Below are 26,701 nucleotides of genomic sequence, written 5' to 3'. Positions count from 1 at the left end.
CTAATCATTATGCACTTATGGTAAACATGTGGGAACCAATTAACCAGTGACCATACCCTATCGCATGGAAATTTTATCCACAGGTCAGGACAGTAATTAAAAAAATTGAAGAAAATGGTCTTATTTCTAAAACACCAACATAGTTTCTAAACCCCTGGTCAATGTAGAAAAATCCAATGGAAGCCTACTTGTCACTTTAAATGCCAGAGCTATCAATCAGTGTCTAGTATCAGATAATGATCAACATCAGCCAATGAAGAATTTTTAATGAAGTTCCCATGGAAGTATTATTTTACAATAGTTAACTTTATTTTCATATCACCATATCCAACTAGCAGTAAAACTAAACTTCTAACCAGATTTCTGTTTGAACAGACATATGTATTTTATATATTGCTTTTTGGTTTAAAGACTACATTGATTAGAGGACTTGAAAGGAATTTAAGATAAGTAAAGGATTCTACTTTCAGATATGTCAATGATATTTTGATCGTGAGTGAAATGTTGGCAGAAGATTTTGAAACTCTAAACAAACTTTTGAAATTCTGAATAAAGCCAATTTCAAAGTTAATCTTGGTAAATCATATTGTTGACAACATAGTATTTTATTTCTGTACAGATCCATGCCATTCAGAATTTACGAAAACAAACAAAGGTCACTCATATACACTTCCTAGGGATGTGCAATTTCTTTTCTAGCCACTGCCCATCATATACAGATACTGTGGCACCACTCTGAAACTTACTCAAGAAAGAAAATAGAGAAGTGACAAAACTTGTGAGGAAGCATTTCACAGGATGAAGAAATTGTAAGCACAGCATCAAACTTGGATATCCTGATTACAGAAACAATTTATTGTACAAGTATATTCATAAAAATCACTAACATTAATATAAAATTCCTAAAAAATGCACCAAATAGTTGCAATTTTTCTTAACACAAGAATATCACAGATCTGTCTGATCACAGTTAGTTTAGTATACATAAATCACCTTGACTAATATGAGTGATGTTCCACCATTCAACATATTGTAAAATTATTAAATTAATTGGGCGAAGACTGGTTTTGACTTCCTTGGAGTCATCATCAGTTCTTGTTGAATATCAAATCAAGGGGAATCTGATAACAATCATCATTAGGGTTGCCTACATACAGCTCAATTGGTTAACGTAAGACATCATAATTAAAATTATATACATAACGGCGATTGCCTGAAAACACATCAATGGGTCGCAAAACATTACCTTGAATTGTAACGTACACATGGTGAGCAATACTTGGAACTTACAAAGTTCATAGGTCTGGCTTAGACTGTCGTGTGTTCATGGAACACGGAACACATATGCACTGGTTGAAAATATACACAAATCGACATGAAGCACTTATTATGATATGAAACACATGGCATTTTAAGAATGTTCTTGGACTTGATAGTCTTGTTTCTATCTAATTAATTTGGATGAAATATATATACATTGAAATGAAATGTACAAAAACAAACTACTTGGCACTTAAAAATTTCTTGAATTGGGTTTAAAAAACTGCCGTGTGTTCTTGTTTCAATCTATTGGAAACAAATGCACTACCGTAGATGAGAATATATACACTGACTGAAAATTTATACAAAGATATGAAACACATGGCACTTTAATGTTCTTGGATTTGGGAAAAAATACTGTCGTATGTTTGTATAACTCGGCATAGACTTATCGATCGGTCTTGCCACAATCATCTGAAAACATGTGAACCTTTTGAAACAAAACTTCATGACTAATTATACCACACAATGACGTGAAACGCTTGGTAATTTATGAAAGTTCTTGGATCTGGGCTAAAATACTGCATGTGTGTTTGAAGAATGCGGAATAGACTTGTTGGACCTTTCATCTACATGGATACATGAATCAGCTGAAATTATACACTGGCTTGAAATGCTTGGTATTTTAAGAAAGTTCTTGGATCTGATCTAAAATTATTGCTGTGTGTTTGTGGAAAACAGAACATAATTGTCGGACCTGTTTCAATCAACTTGAATATATGGCATAGTTGAAATGAAACACGTTTGACAATGAAACGTTCAGAAATTGCTGGTTTTAGTTTACGTAATCTTGCAGTGTTTTAGGATAGTATGGAATAAACTTATTGGTAGATTTAAACTGGTTGAAGAGCTGGGGGAATATCCTTCATTATGGAACACTTGCTTATGCAGATGTAACTGTTGTCAACTACTGTTCATGTGGAATGATGATGGTATGGCCTTGGCTTATGGAAACATGCATTCTTTTCATTTTCCTCAGACACCCGCCTTCAATGGTGGACATCCCTCAAACTCCATCATATTAGTTATACGTGAAAACCGAAATGAAAAATCATAACCTATGAATCACCTTGATGTCGAAATGCACCAAATTCGGTATTGTTTGCTATCACTGCAACACATTAGGTGAAGATATTCATTACTTCTTCAAATACGTATCTCAACTCTTCCTCTTCTACACCATACGATGCACCAGCAACTGTGAAATCAAGGAGGAGTATTAATTTAAGTTCAGATAAAGTTAAAGTTGTACAAGACTTCAGTATCAAGAAACATAAAGATCTTTGTTTAACAATACCTGTGCGCCCACGAGCAAGCAAATTCACATCAGCGCCTAAGTCTAGTAAAATCTTTGCAGTGGCTTTTTGATTAGCTCTAGAAGCACAGTGCAATGGGGTTACAGCTGTACCTTCAGCCTGAAGGTTGACGTTCATTCCACATTCTTGGATCAAAAATTTTACCATACTGTCATGGCCTGATTCAGCAGCCAAGTGTAAACAACTTAGGCCCATAGCATCTACTTGATTTACACATGCTCCTTTATTTATTAACAGACGAGCAATTTGCTCACATCCTCCAATCGCGGCATCAAGGAGAGGAGTTATACCACACATGTCCTTGTCATTAACACTAATGTGATAATTATTTACAAGCAATTCCACAGCCTTTACTTGAGAATTCAAAGCTGAAAGAAAAAGGAAAATAATATCATTAATTGCACAGATTAACATACTTTATTATGGTATAATACATAATTCAATTTGGACAGCTAACATATTGCATAATTCGAAGTATACTGTATATAGAAGTAAAAGGCTGGCATTTCAAAAACACGATATCTAAAATATGACAATTTTCAGGAATAGAGAGACTTATAAAAGGGTAGATATTCAGTAAGTGCAGCATAAGTTTTAAAGCATTATAATGGATTTTTTTTTTTGTTATTTGCTTTACGATGCACCGACACAGATAGGTCTTATGGTGATGATGGGACAGGAAAGGCCTAGGAATTTGAAGCGACTGTGGCCTTAATTAAGGTACAGCCCCAGCATTTGCCTGGTATGAAAATGGGAAAGCACAGAAAACCATCTTCAGGGCTGCCGACAGTGGGGTTCGAACCCACTATCTCCTGGAACCCACGCCCCTAACCGCATGGCAAACTCGCCTGGTTTATAATGGAATTTGAAATAGAACAAATCTTATGTGGAATAACTTGCAGAGGAGAGATGTGTTCACTGCAACAGCCAGGGACCCACAGACCAGCCCCCAGAAGTACATTTACTTTTAAAACCTAATTTAATTTAGCTCACGCCATTCTCCATTCCTGAAAAACACACTAACATTTTTAATTGGCTGTGATATAATCGGGCATGACATTATTCCCAGCAATAAAAAAAAAATACATTCCGACACGAAACCGTGCACAATACAAAGACAACTAAATGCAACCTGTAATCGCTCTATGGATTGCTAGAGGCCTAAAGCCATTTCGCAGCCCTAACCTGGAGCCTTATGTCCAGATCACCGTTGCTTGATCACAGTTCAATGATTTTGTCACTAACCGGACCTAACCAATCCAGACCAGTGGTTTTGTCACTAGCCAGACCTAATCAATCCAGACTAATGGTTTTGTCACTAAATGGATAGTTGTGTTCCAGGACAGTGAATTAAGTGTAAATGTACTGGGGAGTCCAGAAAGCTGTAGATGCTACTTGGGTGTTACAGCAGTTTAGTTTACATAATGATATTAATAATAATAATCATGTTTGTGGGTTACTGTAGTCACGTCCTAGTACGTGAACCATGGGCAACGGCTGAGTGGACTAGTAAGTGGTCCTGAGAGTCGGGATACCAGTTGCTATGGAATGGGAGTGGGCATCTCGGACATATTCTGAGTCATGGCCCTCCTTGTGCTCAGGCGGCTAGGACTATACAATTCACCAGTGGTCCATAACCCGTTAGAGGAGAGATCCTCACTTGGACTATGTGCAAGTAGGGTAGCATCCTGCTTCATGAATTTACCGAGCTCAGAACATTTTAAGCAAGTCTCGGACCTATGGGAGTAATGGAGTCCCACTCCCATTTGACAGGCGAGGGACTCCTTGGAAACAACTTGGCGAACGAAACGGAATTCGATAGGGAGCTATCAATATTAATGGGGCTTATGGAAGAAAGAAGGTAGAACTGGCTGAGTCAGCAAAGATGATGCATCTGGATGTGCTAGGAGTAAGTGATATTCAGGTAAGGGGAGATAATGAGGAAGAGATAGGAGATTATAAAGTGTACTTGACGGGTGTTAGAAAGGGAAAGGCAGAGTCTGGGGTAGGGCTCTTTATCAGGAATACCATTGCACGCAACATAGTTTCTGTTAGGTACGTAAATGAGCGAATGATGTGGGTAGATTTGTCAGTTGGAGGAATTAGGACAAGAATTGTGTCCGTGTATTCACCATGTGAGGTTGCAGATGAGGATGAAGTTGACAAGTTTTATGAAGCATTGAGTGACATCGTGGTCAGGGTCAACAGCAAGGATAGAATAGTGCTAATGGGCGATTTCAATGTGAGAGTTGGGAATAGAACTGAAGGATATGAAAAGGTGATTGGTAAATGTGGGGAGGATATGGAAGCTGATGGGAATGGGAAGCGTTTGCTGGACTTCTGTGCTAGTATGGGTTTAGCTGTTACGAATACATTCTTCAAGCACAAGGCTATTCACCGCTACACATGGGAGGCTAGGGGTACCAGATCCATAACAGACTATATCTTAACAGACTTTGAATTCAGGAAATCTGTTAGGAATGTACGAGTTTTTCGTGGATTTTTCGATGATACAGACCACTATCTGATCTGTAGTGAACTAAGTATCTCTAGGCCTAGGGTAGAGAAAGTGAAATCTGTCTCCAAACGAATAAGGGTTGAAAATCTCCAGGACGAGGAAATTAGACAGAAGTACATGGATATGATTAGTGAGAAGTTTCGAACAGTAGACAGTAAGCAGGTTCAGAATATAGAAAGTGAATGGGTGGCATACAGGGATGCTGTAGTAGAAACAGCAAGGGAATGCCTAGGAACAACTGTGTGTAAAGATGGGAAAAGGCGAACATCTTGGTGGAATGATGAAGTGAGAGCAGCCTGTAAACGTAAAAAGAAGGCTTATCAGAAATGGCTCCAAACAAGGACCGAGGCAGACGGGGATTTGTACGTAGATGAAAGAAACAGAGCGAAACAAATAGTTGTTGAATCCAAAAAGAAGTCATGGGAAGATTTTGGTAATAACCTGGAAAGGCTAGGTCACACAGCAGGGAAACCTTTCTGGACAGTAATAAAGAATCTTAGGAAGGGAGCAAAAAAGGAAATGAACAGTGTTTTCAGTAATTCAGGTGAACTCATAATAGATCCCAGGGAATCACTGGAGAGGTGGAGGGAATATTTTGAACATCTTCTCAATGTAAAAGGAAATCATCCTGGTGGTGTTGCAAACAGCCAAGCTCATGGGGAGGAGGAAAATGATGTTGGTGAAATTATGCTTGAGAAAGTGGAAAGGATGGTAAATAAACTCCATTGTCATAAGGCAGCAGAAATAGATGAAATTAGACCTGAAATGGTGAAGTATAGTGGGAAGGTAGGGATGAAATGGCTTCATAGAGTGGTAAAATTAGCGTGGAGTGTTGGTAAGGTACCTTCAGATCGGACAAAAGCAGTAATTGCACCTATCTATAAGCAAGGGAACAGGAAGGATTGCAACAACTATGGAGGTATCTCACTGATTAGTATACCAGGCAAAGTATCACGGGCATCTTGGAAGGGAGGGTGCGATCAGTCGTTGAGAGGAAGTTGGATGAAAACCAGTGTGGTTTCAGACCACAGAGAGGCTGTCAGGATCAGATTTTCAGTATACACCAGGTAATTGAAAGATGCTACGAGAAGAATAGGCAGTTGTGTTTATGTTTCGTAGATCTAGAGAAAGCATATGACAGGGTACCAAGGAAAAAGATGTTCACTATACTGGGGGACTATGAAATTGAAGGTAGATTATTAAAATCAATCAAAGGCATTTATGTTGACAATTGGGCTTTAGTGAGAATTGATGGTAGAATGAGTTCTTGGTTCAGGGTACTTACAGGGGTTAGACAAGGCTGTAATCTTTCACCTTTGCTGTTCATAGTTTACATGGATCACCTGCTGAAAAGTATAAAATGGCAGGGAGGAATTCAGTTAAGTGGAAATGTAGTAAGCAGCTTGGCCTATGCCGACGACTTGGTCTTAATGGCAGACTGTGCCGAAAGCCTGCAGTTTAATATCTTGGAACTTGAAAAGAGGTGCAATGAGTATGGTATGAAAATTATCCTCTCGAAGACTAAATTGATGTCAGTAGGTAAGAAATTCAACAGAACTGAATGTCAGATTGGCAATACAAAGCTAGAACAGGTCGATAATTTCAAGTATTTAGGTTGTGTGTTCTCCCAGGATGGTAATATAGTTAGTGAGATTGAATCAAAGTGTAGTAAAGCTAATGCAGTGAGCTCGCAGTTGCGATCAGCAGTATTCTGTAAGAAGGAAGTCAGCTCCCAGACGAAACTATCTTTACATCGGTCTGTTTTCAGACCAACTTTGCTTTACGGGAGTGAAAGCTGGGTGGACTCAGGATATCTTATTCATAAGTTAGAAGTAACAGGCATGAAAGTAGCAAGAGTGATTGCTGGTACAAGCAGGTGGGAACAATGGCAGGATGGTATTCGGAATGAGGAGATATAGACTAATTTAGGAATGAACTGTATGGATGAAGCTGTACGTATAAACCGGCTTCGGTGGTGGGGTCATGTGAGGCGAATGGAGGATAGGTTACCTAGGAGAATAATGGACTCTGCTATGGAGGATAAGAGAGGTAGAGGGAGACCAAGACGACGATGGTTAGAGTCGATTTCTAATGATTTAAAGATAAGAGGTATAGAACTAAATGAGGCCACAACACTAGTTGCAAATCGAGGATTGTGGCGACGTTTAGTAAATTCTCAGAGGCTTGCAGACTGAACGCTGAAAGGCATAACAGTCTATAATGATAATGTATGTATGTATGTATGTATGTATGTATGTATGTATGTATGTATGTATGATAAAAATAATGGATGTATGAGCATTACCCTGCGCAATGCAAGTTTAAAATGTATTTTTTAAGTTTGAGTCCTAGTTAGCTTGTGATCACGTTGTGGAGCTTGTGTTTGGTTGGTAGAAGTACTAACTTCAATGATAATTGGTACAATTACAAACTTCAATGATAAAATGCCACAGTACCATTTACTATTTCAGGGTATATCTATCAAATGGATTAGTAGAAAAATAATTATCAAACTACTCTACACCTCCCATTATTTTATTGTGTATCACCTGAATGTTCGGTTTTAATATGTCATGTTTCCCTTCTTTGAATTCACTTCCACCTATTGTATCACAGCACTACCTACTATAGCAGCATTTGCTATGTGAAGCCCAGCATAATTTCATCTTGTGTTATCCATGTTCTTGGTAAGTCTCCCACTGAGCGAGTTGGCCGTGCAGTTAGGGGTGCGCAGCTGTGAGGCTGCATTCGGGATATGGTGGGTTTAAACCCCACTATCAGCAGCCCTGAAGATGGTTTTCCGTGGTTTCCCATTTTCACACCAGGCAAATTCTGGAGCTGTACCTTAACTAAGGCCACGGCAGTTTCCTTCCCACTCCTAGCCCTTTCTTATCCCATCGTCGCCATTAGACCTGTCTGCGTCGGTGCGACGTAAAGCAGACAGAAAGAAAGGTAAGTCTCACCGCTTCATTTTCACTACCTTAGTACTTTCTAGTAGGCTCTTCTGATTGATCCTAACAGTGTCACAAGCACAAGTGCCAGTGCCTGAATCCAGTAAGTTGGTAAAAAGCTGTACTGTTGTATAAAAATTGTCCATGCAAAGAAATGTTCTTTATGTTTGAGACCAGACATCAGTTCCTTTACAACTTGCGAAGTCAGCTTATCACCTGGTGCTACCTGTAACTCACATTTACCAGTGTACATATTGTGTTTCAAAATATAACCTGTACGCGAGTTCCGTAATGACCAAAGTTTTTCTTCCCACTTAGATGTTGTTTTACTGGGTAGATATTGCCACAATGACAGCCAACCTTTAAATTTTAGCAGAGAAATCTTGCCCACACTCACAAATATCACTGTGACTGTCTTTGGTTAAGTCCATAAATGTTCTGATCTTTGAAAGGGAGTCATATCTGTCAAGACCTATCGTTATTTGATTAGCATTATAGTCGAAATGCAAATATGACCATCAGCAGGTATTGATTTAATGGAAGAACTTCAGAAATCCAGTAGTGGTTAGCCAAAAACTGTCTTGAAAATATGATTCAAGGGAGGGTTTGCTACATATTCCCTGCGGAACCTGTGTGCTGTCGACACGATTGGTGGCCTCATGGTTGCACCTTGCGCTCAAACCAATGCAGCAGCAGGAAGTGCCTGAAGTTATACCTTCTGTACTATAGTTGTAGTTACTAATATATCCTTCTGGGGATTACCCTGGACTAGATTTATGGAAATATACTAGGCAATGGATAGTCAACATTTTGGGAGGCCAGTCAAGGGGAGTGGATTACACTGAAAGTTGTGATTTACTGATATACTTAGTTTTGCCATCTACTGTCAGCGAGTCTGAGACTCAATGGTCACAAATTTGCAGAACTTTAGTTAGTCAGGCATAATTTCATGAAGTATCAATTGGGAGAGAAACGTGTCAAGAATGTCAATGAAAGTGCCAATAGTTGTTTTTCTATCTTTCTTTCTAATATGCCCTTACACAGCACAGATGAATTCGTCAATCACTAACGATGGTCACCCATTACATTTCTCACTGTGCGTATTGTTCTGCTTTTTGTTAAATTATTCCACTAATTTCTACACCATTGAAGAACTCATGAACTGTTCTCCAGGCAGCTCACCAATCTGATTGTGGAATTCAGCTGTGAATTTAAAATAAATAACCGACCAGACCACACTTCAACAATTGATGAATTTCTTCGTGTTCCTTATCTGTGTTGACACTATTCAATTCTCAAATGAAAGGATCTACCTGTTCAACACCTTATCTCATATACTGAGTTATTACTGGGAATACACATACTACCTTTCACAAGGGTACAGTGGGGAAGTGAGTAACATATTTAAAACTTATCCATAACAAACCTCATTTTTATTTACACAATACTTATACTCCCCTTTCTCTTATTTCTATACTCAACACTCTGGAATTGTCATCGGATTACACATGCTCCATATAAACACAACTGTCACCTGAGAGGAGTTTTCCTTTCAACATTTTACTCATATTAAAGAAAATTTTAATACCATAGTCAATTCGTACAATTGAATTGCTGTAAAATCATTTTACGATATCCGACAAGATTATACCGTATACGATTGTGTAATAATAATAATAATAATAATAATAATAATAATAATAATAATAATGTTATTTCCTTTACATCCCACTAGCTACTTTTACAGTCTTGGGAGACGCAGAGGTACCGGAAGTTAGTCACGCAGGAGTTCATTTATGTGCCAGTAAATCTATCGACACGAGGCTAACGTATTTGACCACCTTCAAATACCACCGGACTGAGCCAGGATTGAACCTGCCAAGTTGGAGTCAGAAGGCCAGCGTCTCAACCGCCTGAGCCACTCTGCCCGGCATATACAATTTTAATTCTAAGCGTGTGTTCAAATAGACAATAAGCTTGGTGCTCTTGGTACAATTAAGCTTAAAGACTTCATCACCTATGTAAGTAACTTTAAAGTCGTCTTTACAAGATCTGAATTCTAACGTGTGTCCACGTAGACTGCAATTTGGTGCTAGTGATAAAATTTGAGCAAAAGACAATATCCTTTAAAAAAACAAACATGTAATAATATTAAGTGATGTCCTTGTAATCTTATGCTCATCTTTCAAGGAGCTGAGGATGTCCACATAGGGGATGAAACATGCATTCTCAATATATGAGAGAAGTGCTGAACAGGTGGGCCCTCTCATTTGAGAATTAAAACACACTTCACACAGCTGATGCCTCGATTTTCTTGAACTACTTTGCAACCAAGATGGTGGCTTGTCATATTCATGTATCGGTTATCTTCGAGTAATACTTGTGTTGTATAAGCAATAAATTTCATGTTTGGGCCCATATTGATGGATATGACTGGCTTCTTACAAAAACTTTAGTTTATTATCCAACTAATCTATATAGTTTACTGTCAAACAGTACTAGTTTCGACCGTATATAGCGGTCATCCTCAGCTATTAATCATAAAATTAGAATTAAAACATAGTGATGTTATAAATGAAGAATGGGTGGCAGTGGCGTATGCTGGTATCAAGACGTGGGCTACCACTAGACTTAGGCTACCCCTTTTCGACAGTTGGTTTAGGGAACATCAAGCCTTAAGCATTTTGAGCTGCAGCCAACAGCCAACGTAGCAGCCCGCTGTGTTGTCAAGGCTGCTTCACAAGCTACTGCCCTGGCCTCTGCCACCGCCAATACTCAACAGCTGATCAATCGAGTTGGTAGAAGGTTTAGCAAATTGAAGTCCAGCTTTGAGGCTAAATGGATAGAATGCTTACCTTTGGTCCGACGGCCCCGGTTCAATTTTCAGAATCAACCCCCTCATACTGTTAATTCCCCTGGCTTGGGAACTGGGTGTTTATGACGTCTTCGCCATTCATTTTATCCTTATTAGGTCACCACCAAGCCTATGTAGATGCCATGCACCATTATTATTATTATTATTATTATTAGTATTAACATCATCATCATAATCGTTAACACGTTGGGTGCCACGTGCCGCCATATGGCGTCACGGTGGTCTACAAATTTGAGATGGCGTGACGCCATATGGCGGCACACCGTTCTTGAAATCAGAGTTGGCGTGACGCCATATGGCGGCACAGTTGAGTTTCAGACGATGCGCCGTAGATAATCAGCTGTGACATCTATGCGCGTAAAATTGGTACTACGTGAAGGGCGAACTTCAGGGTCTATTCCAGCTATGTATTTTTACTGTATGCCACCATGTGGCGCCACAGTATTCTTCCGAAGCCACTGACTGGCCAGTGGTCTTTGTCACAGGTGAAAGCGCGCCAGGCTTTGTTTATTCCTCGTTTACGTACGTATTATCACTCAGTTTATATAGTTGTGCAAAAATATAAAAAATTGAAGATATTGGTAATAATCTTACGAGGGAACACATACATGTGTTACACTCGGATTCGGTTGAAATTTGGTAGGAATATTCGTGGGAGGCAGTAGAATGCCAAGGTGAAAACTGCATGTACCCAGCGCAAGTTTAAACGCCAAAATTGAGCAAATAAATAGTCATAAAATTAGAAGTACCACGGGAGTATCGGGGTGTGGCGGAGAGGTAGGGAGGAGCGAAACATCGGACGTGAACCAACCGGGCTGCGTCGAGCTGCGCCAGCAGCCAGGTAGCGTACAGTTAGCGCGTTTCCCTTAACTTCCCGATCAGATGTGCAAAACGTAAATATGAATACAGCACATGAAACAAGTGTACAAAGGACGATGTTTGAACAACGATGCCAATAAGGTTTGAAAAATTACAACGAGTAACAAGAACTCGGGCATGCCGAGACGCATATTTTCATTGTTTAGAGTTATCAGAAAACTGTTCACAACAATATGTAATGCAATATAAGTACTTGTTTTGCATTTTACTAGGTTTTCATAAATATTGCGTTAATTTGAATTAGGAAATAAATATCCCGTATTGGAAATTCGTATTGAACATTCCATGTCAAAAAATTCTGTGACACCATATGGCGTCACGCTATATTTTATCTTTCCTAAAAATTGATGTGACACCATATGGCGTCACGCATGACCATGGTATGGTGAGATAAAATTTACTTAGTACATCATATAAATACATCCCAAGATTATATAAACAGTCTACAACGCGTACAATTGCTTTGGCACCAGCGGAATGCAATTCAAAAACATGCCTGGCACCAGTGGAATAGTGTGCTACAATCGGCTCGGCACTCAACGTGTTAAATAACAATGTTGAATTTTACAGCGGTCGTACCCATTGTTCAATGGTTAATTATCTTCCTCGGAAGATCAGTGGTGGTGTCCGACCCATGATCACGGGTTCGATTCCAACCAACAAAAGAGAACATTAAACCTGAAAGATTTTAGCAGATCTACCAATAAAAAGAAAACTATATTACTCCTATAACAGCAGCCCTGCAGTGTCTTCCTACAAGGATGTAGAAGTAAACGGGAGTGAAATACCAGCACTCCGTTATCTATATATTTAAGACAGAAGGATGAGGTGAGGAAGTATATACGATGAGTAACGCATGGCGATAGCAGTGGCGATCTGACGGACCGAAGCCTAGCACAGCTATCCTCCGCCGGTCCCCGCACCTGTAGGCAGACAGCAGCAAGCCGCGCGAGGCGAGTCGATGGGAAGTGGCGAGAGTCTGGGCTGCAATATCAGTCTCCGATGCCTTGTTCTCAGAAATACGCGCGACGTGTTTTCTCATTGCTTTCAAAGTTTGCAAATGGAACGTGTCAGATGCTTACAATATAATGTGCTTTAGATTTCCATCGCTCGCATTTGAGGTTTGGGCTTCACTGATAGCCTTGGTAGCCCTCAGTATACGCCAGTGATTGGTGGGGTTAAACCTCCTGAAGATAACCGCTATGTACGGTCAAAACTAGTACCGTTTGACAGTAAACTGTATTGATTAGGTGGATAATAAACTGAAGTTTTTTTGTAAAAAGTAAGTAATACTTGTGTTGTTTTTCTTCATCCATTCCATTTTCCAGATTCTTTCTGGGTAGGGTAGTGTACCAAAGCCCTCCACCTTACTCAATCTTTCCACCATTCCTCTTCTAGTACTTCATTGCTATCGACTCCTTTATTTGCAATACAGTCCACAACAGAGCTCCTCCATCTCATTCTACACCATCCCTTAGGCCTCTTTGCAGTCTCTGTATCCATGAAAGTTTTCTTTGGTATTCTCTCTCCTGGCATTCTCATCATGTGTCCAAACTATTTTAGCTTTGCCATATCAATCTCTTCTTGAAGTTTACACACTCCCACGCTTCTTCTTATTTCCTCGTTTTGTATTCTACCTCGTCTTGTCTTTCCCCGTACGCTCCCCAAGAACCTCATTTCAACTGCTTGTATCTTACTTTGGTTCCGCTTAGTCAACGTCCAGGCTGCTGAAGCATAGGTCAGTATAGGTTTATAATAGGATGAGCATAAAACCTTCTTGCCCTTCATTGGCAAATCTTTTTTCCATACAACGTCTGTCACACACTGGTAGAAACTTGCAGACTGCTGTATTCTTAAATCAATTTCTCCATCTAAATTTCCATCTTGTGACATGATGCTGCCATAATATTTAAAATTTTTCACTACTTCAAGAGGTTTACTATTTTTATCACTCCCCTGGATTTTCTGTTACCTCTCGTCATGATCAAAGTCTTTCTTTTCGCAGTACTAATTTTAATTCCAAAATCCCTTATCTCCTCATTCCATAAATCAACTTCAGTCTGTACTTCCTCTTCATTATCTCCCCAAACTTCAATGTCATCAGCAAAGAGCATAGCTCGCCCATCATCTTATCCTAGATATTATGTAGAATTCAATCCATAATGATAATGAAGAGTAAGGGAGACAATACACTTCCCTGTCTTAAGCCTGTATCAACTCTAAACCATTCAGTTTGACCCACTTTGGTCCTAACACAGTTTTTGCAATTTTGATATGCTATTACCATCCGCATTCTTTAATTCCCAATCTGTGCCTCTGTCAATGTTTTCCGTACCAAATTCCTTGGGACACCATCATATGCCTTTTCAATATCTTGAAACGTTACTACCATATCCTTTCCATACTCCCAATACATTTCCATCGTTTGACGCAATGTAAATATTGGGTCAAATGTGGATCTGCCTCTTCTGAATCCATACTGGTGTTCTGGCAATATTCCATCTACTTTGTCTCTTACTCATTTATCCAAGATTCTTTCAAGGATCTTAGCTGTATGATGTATCAGTGTCACTACTCTGTAATTTTCACATTGCCTCTTTGTCTCCTTTCTTGCAAATTGGTATAATGACCCCTTTCGTCCACTCTTTTCTCTCCATATCATTCTGAAGAGTTAATACAACTACTGCAGACCAACTGCTATGATCATTTCTAGTTATCGATAGTTAAATACGCCTGTTTGTAGTGATGTGGTTACAGTACTTTTAAGCTTAACAGTGCGCAAGATATAGTTTGGGAAAGAGTCCTAGTGGTTAATAAATTCTGTTTTTCTGACCTCAAGCTTCTCTCAATGGCTCGAGGTACTTGGCGTCACCACACCGAAGTGAAAGATGCATGTGCAGCCAAGGAAGGCTGGCTCGCCCACAGGTATTAGGCCCTGTACTAGCCGTCCTAATGCTAGCACTATCCAGGGATGCACAACTGAACCCAGAATCCAACCAAAGCAATCAAGATTTGACATTTTTCTATCAAAATATGAGTAACTTAGTATGTGTAACTTGCTTGCTGACTTTAATGCTGGACTAAGCGAAAGGATCTATGACTATTTGTATCAGCGAATGTTGGCTTAACGAAACAGTAGCTGATTTTGCAAGTTATGAATCTCATTATGAACTGTATTGGATTTCAGATTATAGAAGTTATAACATTAATTAAACCACCTTTCTCATTCGTATTTTACAGATGTGTGATTACTCTTATTTCTCGGATACATCTTGTGATGTTGAAAATGATTAATTTCATTGGGCTCCCCGTGTGTTCTGTGAAAGAGGAAATCCGATGAGAGAAGTGAGTGAAAAGAAGTTTAAACTGAGGGATCGCTTGGGAAAAGATACAGTGGAATAGCTAGAACTCAGGTTGCATGATATTCTAGTTAAACCTACCAAGAGAAACAAATCTTTGTCTCCAATGCACATGTTATTACTAACGTTGAGATTATTTGCCATGGGAAGTTTTCAGTTAGTCGTTGGTGATTTACTGCATGTAGACGTAGATACAGTCTGCAAAGCCATTCATCGTGTATCTAATCTTACTGCTGCACTGAAACACGAGTTTATCAAAATGCCTTCCAAACAAATTGACGTGAGGAAAATCATGCATGATATTTTCAATGTACACCACTTCCCTGGTGTTCTAGGCACTATAGATTGTACCCACATACCTACAATACCTCCTGGGGGTGATTACGCGGAAGTTTATAGGAATAGTCACGAGTAGTTTTCGTTAGATGTTCAAGTTATTTGTGATGGTCGGCTCAGGTCCCTAAATATCATAGCAAGATGGCTAGGATCTGATCACGACAGTAATATCTTCATTAATTTAAGAGTACATGCTCAGTTCGAAACAGGAGCCATTCCAGAAGGCATACTCCTTGGAGACAATGGCTATCAGTGTAGTCATTACCTGCTGACTACAGTACTCCACGCCGAAACAGCTGCAGAGCAACCTTATAACCGAGCCCATAAAGCAACCAGGTCAGCAATAGAAAGAACATTTGGGGCTGTGTAAAGACGATTCCCTTGTCTCAGTATGGGGCTGGGAGTGAAGTTACCTCAAGTTTTTTTTTTAGAATTGGCTTTATGTCACACCGACACAGATAGGTCTTATGCCGACGATGGGATAGGAAAGGCCTAGGAGTGGGAAGGAAGCAGCCGTGGCCATAATTAAGGTACAGCTCCAGAATTTGCCTGGTGTGAAAATGGGAAACCACGGAAAACCATCCTCAGGGCTGCCGACAGTGGGGCTCGAACCCACGATCTCCCCGATTCAGGCTCACAGCTGCGCTCCCCTAACCGTACGGCCACCTCGCCCAGTACGATTTCAACTAGGGCATCCTTGGCCTCCTTGAAAAAATCAGAACGGTCCTTTTTCTGCTTCATTTCAGTCATTTTTTCTTTCTTTCGGCACACAGAATACGAAGGAAAACAGATTCACACAGCTCAACGCGACTCTCGATACTCAGCTGTTTCTGCGCTGTTGCCAAGCACTCACATATGAACTGGGATCAAAATTGAACTTCGATTCGTTGATCTTAGATCATTTTCTGAACTTAAATTAAAACTGATCTCCAGTCAATGGCCCTTAATGTTGTAACTTCTACAGTAGCTGATACCGAAATATTAAAGGACAGTTACATTGTATTTCTTAAGGACAGAAATTCTGTGCCCACTTCAAAACTGGATGAGGGAGGTGTTTTACTGGCTCTGAAGCCTGACCTTGGACAAGTGTCGAAGCCTGAGCTTGCAGGGAATTGGGAGTGTCTAGTAGTGAAGGTCAACTTTCAACCCGGTTGCGCTGTCTTCAATGCGTGGTCTTAAAGACCTATGCCAAACACTGGGAAACATTACATCTGTTCTCAACTCATGGGACACTGTCATTGTGGGCGGCGATTTTAACAATTAACTTAGAAAACTTAAGAGTCATCAAAACTCCAACATACTATAAAAAAAGAGAAGTGAGGAGATATTCTTATTTCTAGAAATTATTAACGAATTCGGTCTCAGTCGGATCTGTGAATTTACTAGGAACAATAATTTTCTAGACAATTTTAATCTCTATCAAATTACTTGGAAGTAAATGCATCAAGCCCAAGTGCATCAAAACTGAAAATGTAATTCACTCAGATCATCAAGCCATTGGAATCTTCCTGCATATACCAAGAACATTTTGCTTCAAAGTGCAGTACAAAGTCATATTTGCATGGAAGAAAGGCAATTTTTCATTAATGAGGGACCTTTCATCCCTGTGCCCCAGGTATACGATTAAATAATCCCACTCTGTGGAGGAAGCCATTAGCACTTTTTATGACTTACTGTTCTCGGAACTAATTCACAAACTGAAGGCAAAGGAAATACCGAGAAGGAAATAGAAAAGATCAGGCCAAGAGTGCAACTACGTGCAGTTTTCCATATTACGAGGTGAATGTAAACAACTGCAGCGTGCTAAGTACAAGGACTATGTAAGTTCGGTAGAAAATGATATCATCACACGCCCTAAGCGCTTAGGGAATTTTATATAATAATAAAAGAAAATCTTCCTGTCTGCCTTCCACTAAGCTACTAAATGGAACCAGAAATCCATGAGAAAGATAAAATTCTCCATACAGTTGCGCAAACGTTCGCAAAGTATCATTCTTATTCTGAACTCTGCAATGCAACTTTTTGTCCCTCATTCACAATAGAACCAGTGTCTGTTCATTTTTCTAAATTTATTTTTTGCTATTGGTTTACGTCGCACCGACACAGATAGGTCTTATGGCAACGATGGGATAGGAAATGCCTTGGAATGGGAAGGAAGCGGTCGTGGCCTTAATTAAGGTACAGCCCCAGCATTTGCCTGGTGTGAAAATGGGAAACCACGGAAAACCATCTTCAGGGCTGCCGACAGTGGGATTCGAACCCACTATCTCCCAGATGCAAGCTCACAGCTGTGCGCTCCTAACCGCACGGCTTGTTCAAAATTCTGTAGCAGAATTGACAGGGATCCTGTCATCAGTAATATCAACAAATCGTGTGGGCCTGACGAGATACCTGGCATTGTCCTCTGTGAACGTGCTTTCCGATTGGCAATTCCACTATGTGAAATTATAAATAACTTTTGTGGGTGTTTTCCAGCTGAGTGAAAAAAAAAAAAAAGGGTTACGCCGGGCCAAGTGGCTCAGACGGTTGAGGCGCTGGCCTTCTGAGGCAGGTATGATCCTGGCTCAGACTGGTCGTATTTGAAGATGCTCAATTACATGAGGATCGTGTCAGTAGATTTACTAGCACATGAAAGAACTCCTGCGGGACTAAATTCTGGCACCTCAGAGTCTCCTTTAAAAAAGTAGTTAGTGGGAGGTAAAAAATAACTTAATGATTAAATATTAAAAATGGTTACGTAATCCCTACATTCAAGAAAGGTGATAACATGTTATTCGATAATTACAGACAATCTTGATTTATTAGTTTCATTTCCGTATTGATAGTTCACTTATGTATAGACAAGAAAAGGTTCCACCTTAACAACACAATTTTATTATTGTAAGAATTAGCTTACAGGACCGGTTTCGACTTTAAATAGTCATCATCAGCTGTACATGAATACCTTTACATATGTGTAAAGCATTAGTTAGTATGCCTTTTTCTAAAGGGAGATGCCATGGAGAAGCATCATGTCTAAGTGTCCAAATCGGGCATGTTGAGTGTAAAATGGTTATATATTATAATTCGGGTACTTAGGTATAGAGCTATCTCGTTAAGACTAGAATTTGTTTGTAGAACCTAACTTAAGCTTGAATCTAAATTACAAATACATTAAACACATTAAAATACACAGTACATGTTAAAATCACACATTAAAATACACAGTACATGTTAAAATCCTTTAAAATAATGAATATAAAACATTTCATAGAAATGAATATATGCATCTTGTGTGAATCTATGTTCTCGTTTTGAGTCCAATGTTGTAAATAAATCAGTGCTTGCAATGCTATAGTTCTCTTAGGAAGCTTTATTGTACATTTAAATGTCTCCACTTGTATGTGTGGTGAAGAGCCTCTATTGTTAACATAATTCAGTTATATAGACGGAGGTAAGTATGTGCAGGCTGTGAGTGGAATATTGTCTTTAAGTATTGGAGGAAGCTGTGGTCTTGGTTCTACGTAAGTATTTCTTGATGCAGAGTGGTGGCTCCTTCCTCGTCTATAACTGTACACTGATATATATTGTACCGGGAAATGATTGTAGGGTTTGAGCATGGGAAAGATCTCAGGTAGTGTCCGGTGTTTTTTGGAGCAGGTACAGAGACGGATAGACAGCCTCCGTGGCTCAGGCGGCAGCACGCCGGCCTCTTACCGCTGGGTTCCGTGGTTCAAATCCCGGTCACTCCATGTGAGATTTGTGCTGGACAAAGCGGAGGCAGGACAGGTTTTTCTCCGGGTACTCCGGTTTTCCCTGTCATAATTCATTCCAGCAACACTCTCCAATACATTTCATTTCATCTGTCATTCATTAATCATTGCCCCAGAGGAGTGCGACAGGCTTCGGCAGCTGGCACAATTCCTATCCTTGCCGCTAGATCGGGGCTTCATTCATTCCATTCCTGACCCAGTCGAATGACTGGAAACAGGCTGTGGATTTTCATTTTCACAGAGACGGATAGTATCGCAGGGCGAATAATAGATGGCATTTCTTTTTCCTATAAAATTTATTAATAATAGCCACAGATATATCACCCTGCACTTGCAACTCAACTTGGTAGTTAATATTGAAAAAGAAAAGATTTATGTTATGATTTTCTTGACGCCTGTTCGCTTGAGAATTTCAGAAATAATTATTATTGTTCTATAGATCATGAATAGCCTACAGTCTTTCTAATTTTAAATGCAAACACACACCAATATTGCTTAGCACCTCGGAAATTGTCAGTTCATCATTTAAGGTGCTGACCTACAGTTTTTCTAAATTTTGAAACACAAAATAAACACACACTTATCATGGAAAGTTTGATAAATTAAATATTTGAACTCTTGCAGTATGTCTTTCAGTTTGTTTAAATTGGAAAAAATGAAACGAATAAAGCACTTCAATTAATTAATGACTTAGAAAGGAATTTACAGCAAAATATGAATTTTTAACTGACGATGAAATCATGAATTAACATCCACATGCAGCACATGTAAGAACACTGTACTGAACAAAGTGCTTAGTAAAAAGTCAGTCAGTTGTGATTACTCACTCAGATTACTAGAAGATCTGCTAACTAATGTTGGAGTTGAGCTGTACGGTGTCTGGAACATTCCGCAGAGTGGGGATGAAGACTCAAACTCAGCACCGGCGATGTTCAGTGAAGATACCACATCAATCTCCCTCGTCGATGTCCCTCGATGGGTACCATAACTGAAGAAACCATGTAAATCACTCGCTGGAAGCGACGTTTAATGTAGCAGGATCTCGTAGCACTTTTGCCAAGATTTCCGTTGTTCTTGGAAGTAATGTCGGAACACGGAAAGTTCAATTGGCACTACTGAAAATATTATGGATGTTAATATCACACATCGTCGTAATGCACAGTTCTATTTTTACACTGATTTTACAGCATTAAATTAACATTCACAGTCCATGCTGCAGAAAACACAGTTTTTATATACACAGTTCGTAAGCACTTGAAAACGTGATCTATCACAGTCTCTGAACAAATATTATTAACAGATTAAGGCGGTTTTATAGTTGTATTCACACCACACTAGTCCGTACTATTTAATATTATTAAAAAATGTCCTTAATGTTCACTGGATTTCTCACCGTAGTGACCGAAAGATCGAGAAAGTGCACAATGAAAATAGTTAATCTTTGCCCTGTTCTGGGACGAATATCGAGTAAATACAATCTTGCACAGTTCGCTGTAAGGGATACATGTCTTAGAAGTGGTTTTAAATTACGATTTTGGTTTACCACACGCACTGATTTATGATATTAGCACAGTTTAGAATTATGTGGAACTAGTACAGTTCATGGTGTCGTATTTTAGTCAGTGAAATATTAAGACACTTCAATTGTTACTCCCTATTATAGCTTCACCTTTATAATAAATTTGCTAGTATTATACCATGCTAATTCACCTTGAAAAACGTCTAGAATCTTACAGTCGTCACGGCGCGGCGGAAACTTCACGTACGGTACGACGTCCTTTTACTATTACAACAGCGTTTGAGTACGGCCACTATTATGTCCTCGCGAATTGCGACGGTGCATACTTCCTACACACACTGTGCACACATGACTCTGTACACGGGACTGCACTGGCTATGGCCTTGGCCCAATGGCCTATATATACACATCAGGCGGGCAGCGCTTGGAATCAGGTGATAAGGGGCGAGTATTTCTCCCAAATTTTAAACTGTCATTATCTCGGAAACCACTGGATGGATTGATTTCAAATTTGCAGGGTTTTGTTTCCAGAACATTAGCTATAATTCAGCGTTGGTCTTGTGTTAATCAGCCCAGGCATTAAAAAGTTCATGAAATTAGCCAAGAAACTTCTGTAGGGGAAGTAGCTGCATGCGGCGGTCACGTCACTTGACCCTGCTTGACTTGCGTTCTTGCTCGTGTCGTGCAGTAGGTACGAGAACATTCTCTCACACAGCTGTTCACATATCGGAACTGAATTGTATGCTAGAAAATAAAATTTGTAATTTATATGTGCCACGGCCTATGCCTTCCTGGTACAATATTATCTGTGGAAGACGGGGAAAAAAATGTGAGTAGAGTTATAAGCTTAAGTTAGGTTCTACAAACAAATTCTAGTCTTAACGAGATAGCTCTCTATACCTAAGTACCCGAATTATAATATATAACCATTTTACACTCAACATGCCCAATTTGGACACTTAGACATGATGCTTCCGCATGGCATCTCCCTTTAGAAAAAGGCATACTAACTAATGTTTGACACATATGTAAAGGTATTCATGTACAGCTGATGATGACTAAAGTCGAAACTGGTCCTGTAAGCTAATTCTTACAATAATAAAATTGTATTGATAAGGTGGAACCTTTTCTTGTCTATAGATAAAATTACAGACCAGTAGTGCTTCCTTTACTTTTACCAAATATGGCAGGCAAAGTCATATAGAATCACCTGTATGACTCTCTTAATCAGTACATAGACCCATCACAGCAGGGATTCATTAAAAGCACGTCAATTGGTACCAATCTGGCAGTTTATTTACCTTCAATTTCAGATGCATTGGAAACAAGTAAACAGGTTGATGTGGTATATACTTATTTCTTCTAAGCCTTAGACTCGTTACAACACAAAGCCTTGTTGAGGAAGTTGTCACGTGTGGAGTGTCCAGGAGTATTTTTCAATGGCTGAAGAGTTACTTGACAAAACAAACATTTTGACCACTAACCCCTACCAACTTTCATCTGGCGTCCCAAAGCGATCACTGTTAGAGCCTCTTCTATTTGTTTTGTTTCTAAATGACATTACTTCTTGCTTAGACCAGCGAATATCTCTTGTACGCCGATGACTTAAAACTATACAGAATCATAGAAGAAGACAGTGACGGTGACTATCTACAAGAAGATTTGAAGCGAATATGCGAGTGGAGTGATAAGTGGTCCCTCAGAGTAAATAAAGTTAAGTGTAGTGTCATGTGAATTAACAGCTATGTTTTACAGATATAAAATCAGCAGAGAATGCTTAAATCGTGTGGAGTTTAATGACCTAGGTGTAATTCTGAGCAACAGGAATAGCTTATCCTTTGAGACACACATTGATAATATAATTAAAAAATAAGCTTTCAGACTACTCGGGTTTATCAAAAGAAATTTAAGGATTTCAGTAATATTGCATATGTCAAAATACTGTTATGTTCACTGGTGAGATCCTCTCGAGTATGGTTGCGAGGTGTGGCTACCATATCAGAAGGGTCACATATACCATCTCAAGAGAGTTCAGATAAGGTTCATGAAGTGGATTAGTTTTGGATTCATGGGCACGCCACCCTCTTCAAGCACGTATGAAGAATTTGTAAACATTTTTGGAATGAATATGCTCACAACGCACCGAAAATGAGCGAACACAATGTTAGCAACAAAATGTTTGAAGAGTAAAGTGGACTGTCTGGCTATACTGGTGTTGATTCTGCTTCATGTTCCAAGCAAGCGAACAAGGCAGAAATGTACATTCCACCCGCCTATATATAGGACGGTTGCACACCAAAATTCTTGGTTCATACAAGCCATTAGGACGATAAATCAGCTGGAAGGGACACTTGATATTTTTCATGACCCTTCCACTGCAATACGGAAAGCCCTTCTCAGGGGTGAAACGTGGTAATTGTGTAAATTATGTGTGAATTATTATGTGAATAGTCCGTAGTATGTATCAAATCTGTAGAAAATCTGTGAAGATCTGTGTAATTTCTTTGTTATTGCAGTTATTTAATTTTCTATTACATCATCTGTAACTGGGTTACCCAGTAGATGATAAATAAATATATTCTATTCACACTATGCAACATCTGCACTGCCATTGTGCTCCAAGCAACATTTCTGCCTAGCCAATGAGTCAAACAACTGAAGAGTGCATGTTCACCCTCACGATCACAGCAATACCAAAAGCAATAAAAGTTCGATATGCTTCCCCCGCCCTCTCTCACTCTACTTACCTATCTCAGCCAAACACATTCATTCTACAAAGTTGATACACTTAGATTTGGCACATACTGTAAATAAAGGAAGTGGGCCTATATGTACTGATCTGTTATTACCTGCAATGTGCAGCAATGTTCGACCATTCTTTGTCACAGCAGAAACATCCGCCTCCTTGGATATCAGAAGGGATATTACTTCCGTATCTCCTTCTCGTACAGCTATATGGAGAGGTGTCCACCCATCTTTATTACTCAGTTTGATATTCGCTCCACTTTTCAGCAGCACTTTAATAGTGTTGACAGCAGGTTTTCCTATTTTGGTGCAGGCTAACATAAGTGGTGTCCAATCCCCTTTTTTCAGAGAGTCAATTTTTGCTCCTGAAAGAAATTTTAAATATTTTTAAACAAACACGTACTTAGATCATATCACAAGTAATCACAAAAGGTTGCCATTATGAAAAGATGATGATGCTTGTTGTTTAAATGGGCCTAACATCCAGGTCATCGGCCTGTAATGATACGAAATGAGACAAAATGTAATGACAAATTAAAAGTCCAAAATCCTCCACTGACCAGAATTCAAAACGCGAGGAAGAAGAATGAATGGATATGAATTTAAAACAATCAGTGGATCCGACCCCCAATGCCTCACAGTCACAGAAACTGTTGTAAAACAATAGTATTACTGACCAAGGGACTGCATCTATAGCATAATAATGAACTGATGATGCTTGTAGTCTAAAGGTGTCCAAAATCCAAGTCATCGGTCCCTCATAATGGTACTTATCGCTAGGAAAATGGAACCATGTTATTTATCATGTTGCGGTACTAATCCAAAATAGCATACACTCGCGGTATTCCACAAATTATGGTACTAATCACAGGTAATGAAATTCACACATGTAATACAGACCTATGGCGTTTCGCACACTGCGGTGCCATTTACAGGCAACGCAAACCTATGGTGTTCATCGCATATGTGTACTAACAACAGGGACTTGCACTATCCTGTGGTGTTCCTCATATAGTGGGTACTAATCATAGGCAAGCCAGAACCATGGTGTCGCTCCTAAAGTGGTACTAATCACAGGTACTGTAAAAGCTGACCATGCACTCTGTTGCTACCAATCACAAACCTATTTTGTACCTAACACAGTGGTACTACGTGCAAGTACAAGCAACCCATGGTGTTCCCCGTGTGGTGGTACTAATCACAAGTAGTTTCATGGTTCTAGTACAATCATCCCTTGGTCGCCCCTTATGACAGGCAGGGGATAACGTGGGTGTATTCTTCGTCTGCGTCCCCCACCCACAGGGGGTTGTGTGTTTGGTCCACGAGAGGTACTTTATTTCCCTCAAGTCGGCCAGCAAGCTGGTTAGGACGCCTCTATCTGCCACCTGGGATGCGCCAATGGGAAGTATCACCTTTCCTCCTGCTACGCCAGCGTAGTAGGTTCGTGGCATTATGAAGAGATCTGGAAATTAAAATAACTGTGATGTCAAGTGAGAAGTTTTCTTTGAAATTTTGTCCATGGTAGAGCATTCTAACCCAAATAAAAAACTCCAGTTCAATTCCTAGTTAGTACAAACTCAAGTATCCTGCCAATCTGTAGTCCATTTACCAAAAACTGAATTATTTCCATTACCAATACATTTTTTTTGCTGAGCTGAGTGGCTCAGACGGTTGAGGCGCTGGCCTTCTGAACCCAACTTGGCAGGTTCGATCCTGGCTCAGTCCGGTGGTATTTGAAGGTGCTCAAATACGTCAGCCTCGTGTTGGTAGATTTACTGGCACGTAAAAGAACTCCTGCGGGACAAAATTCCGGCACCTCGGTGTCTCCGAAAACCGTAAAAGAGTAGTTAGTGGGACGTAAAACAAATAACATTTTTTTTTTTTTTTTTGTTCATGCAAGCACCTAACAACAGAAATATTTTCAGCCCAACCTAGAATACTCTGATACAAAATGTATATGTGAATGTTTTTTTCCTTCTGCTTCCACATGGAAATGAATAACTGTCTTCTTTCCTAGAGTTTGTCCCATCATACAGGGTCCATTTGCTTTGCTATGCCTCTTCTATTTAGTTCCACATGCAATATCCTCAGGAATGAAGTCAACATACTCCAAGTCTGCCATTAAAATGTCCTCCCAATGTTTTATTGGTCTTCTGGATGGTTAGCTCTTTCTGGGTTGAGTTGGAGGATTGTTATCATTGCTTCTTATAACATGACCTCATCACACAGTCAAACCTCCCTCATTTTTTTCTGCCAATGGGATTATACAAAGTTCTTTTTTATTCACATTGCTGTTTGTCACAAAGTTATAGTTGGGGACAAAACATGACGAACTCGCCTCACACCACTGCCCTCCAGCGGCAGCCCGGTGTCTATTAGAGGCTAATAGGATTTACTACGTCTGCCGTTGTGAGAGTTGCCAAATTGTCTACCTCATTAGCACCAAACGAGCCAGAGCAGGAATAAAACATTTTTATGGAATCTATTTGTCATTTCGATGTAAATTGATGTGTAATAGTGTTATAATTTATATTGTAATTGATGTGTGTTTGACATACTGGAAAGTTTTTATTGCATTTAACTAAGTCGACACTGGAAAATATGGCTTCATTCTTAACAAAAAATTTTAAAAAATTCATTCATGAACACAATTCAATGATGAAATCATGCATTTACAAAATATAGGATAACTCTATAAAGATTTGTGGTAAAAAAGTAAGCAATTATACAACTTAGGCAAGGTAAGATACATGTTTGTCCTAGACTATATAACTCTGTTAATGTCTAGGACAAAAATAAACAAATTTAATTAATTCATTCATTCATGGTGTGGGTTACTGTAGTCACGTCCTAGTTTGCGAACCATAGGCAACGGCTGATTGGCGTAGTAAGTGGTCCTGAGAGTCGGGATACCAATTGCAGCGGAATGGGAGTGAGCATCTCGGACATATTCTGAGTCGTGACTTCCTTGTGCTCAGGCAGCTAGGACTGTACAATCCACCGGTAGTCCCTGACGCGTTAGAGGAGAGATCCTCACTTGGACTATATGTAAGTAGGGTATCATCCTGCTTCATGAATTTACCGAGCTCAGAACATTCTTTTTTTTTTCTTTTGTTAGGGGCTTTACGTCG

General features: G+C 39.5%; 1 protein-coding gene across 1 annotated transcript in view; it reads right to left on the bottom strand.

Moving 5' to 3' along the window:
• Positions 1-654: 654 nt before the first annotated feature.
• The window catches only part of LOC136864963 (ankyrin repeat domain-containing protein 16), a 59,568-nt gene continuing 33,521 nt past the window's right edge, over positions 655-26,701 (bottom strand). Inside the window, exons 3-5 of the mRNA XM_067142371.2 lie at positions 23,675-23,935; positions 2,618-3,004; positions 655-2,518 (exon numbers count right to left, since the gene is read on the bottom strand). Coding sequence (XP_066998472.2) covers positions 2,442-2,518; positions 2,618-3,004; positions 23,675-23,935 — 725 coding nt within the window. The 3' untranslated portion in view covers positions 655-2,441. The remainder of the gene's footprint in view (positions 2,519-2,617; positions 3,005-23,674; positions 23,936-26,701) is intronic.

Source organism: Anabrus simplex, chromosome 2 (genome assembly GCF_040414725.1).
Source record: "Anabrus simplex isolate iqAnaSimp1 chromosome 2, ASM4041472v1, whole genome shotgun sequence".
Lineage (NCBI taxonomy): Eukaryota > Metazoa > Arthropoda > Insecta > Orthoptera > Tettigoniidae > Anabrus > Anabrus simplex.
This window is presented reverse-complemented; position numbering and strand designations above follow the sequence as displayed.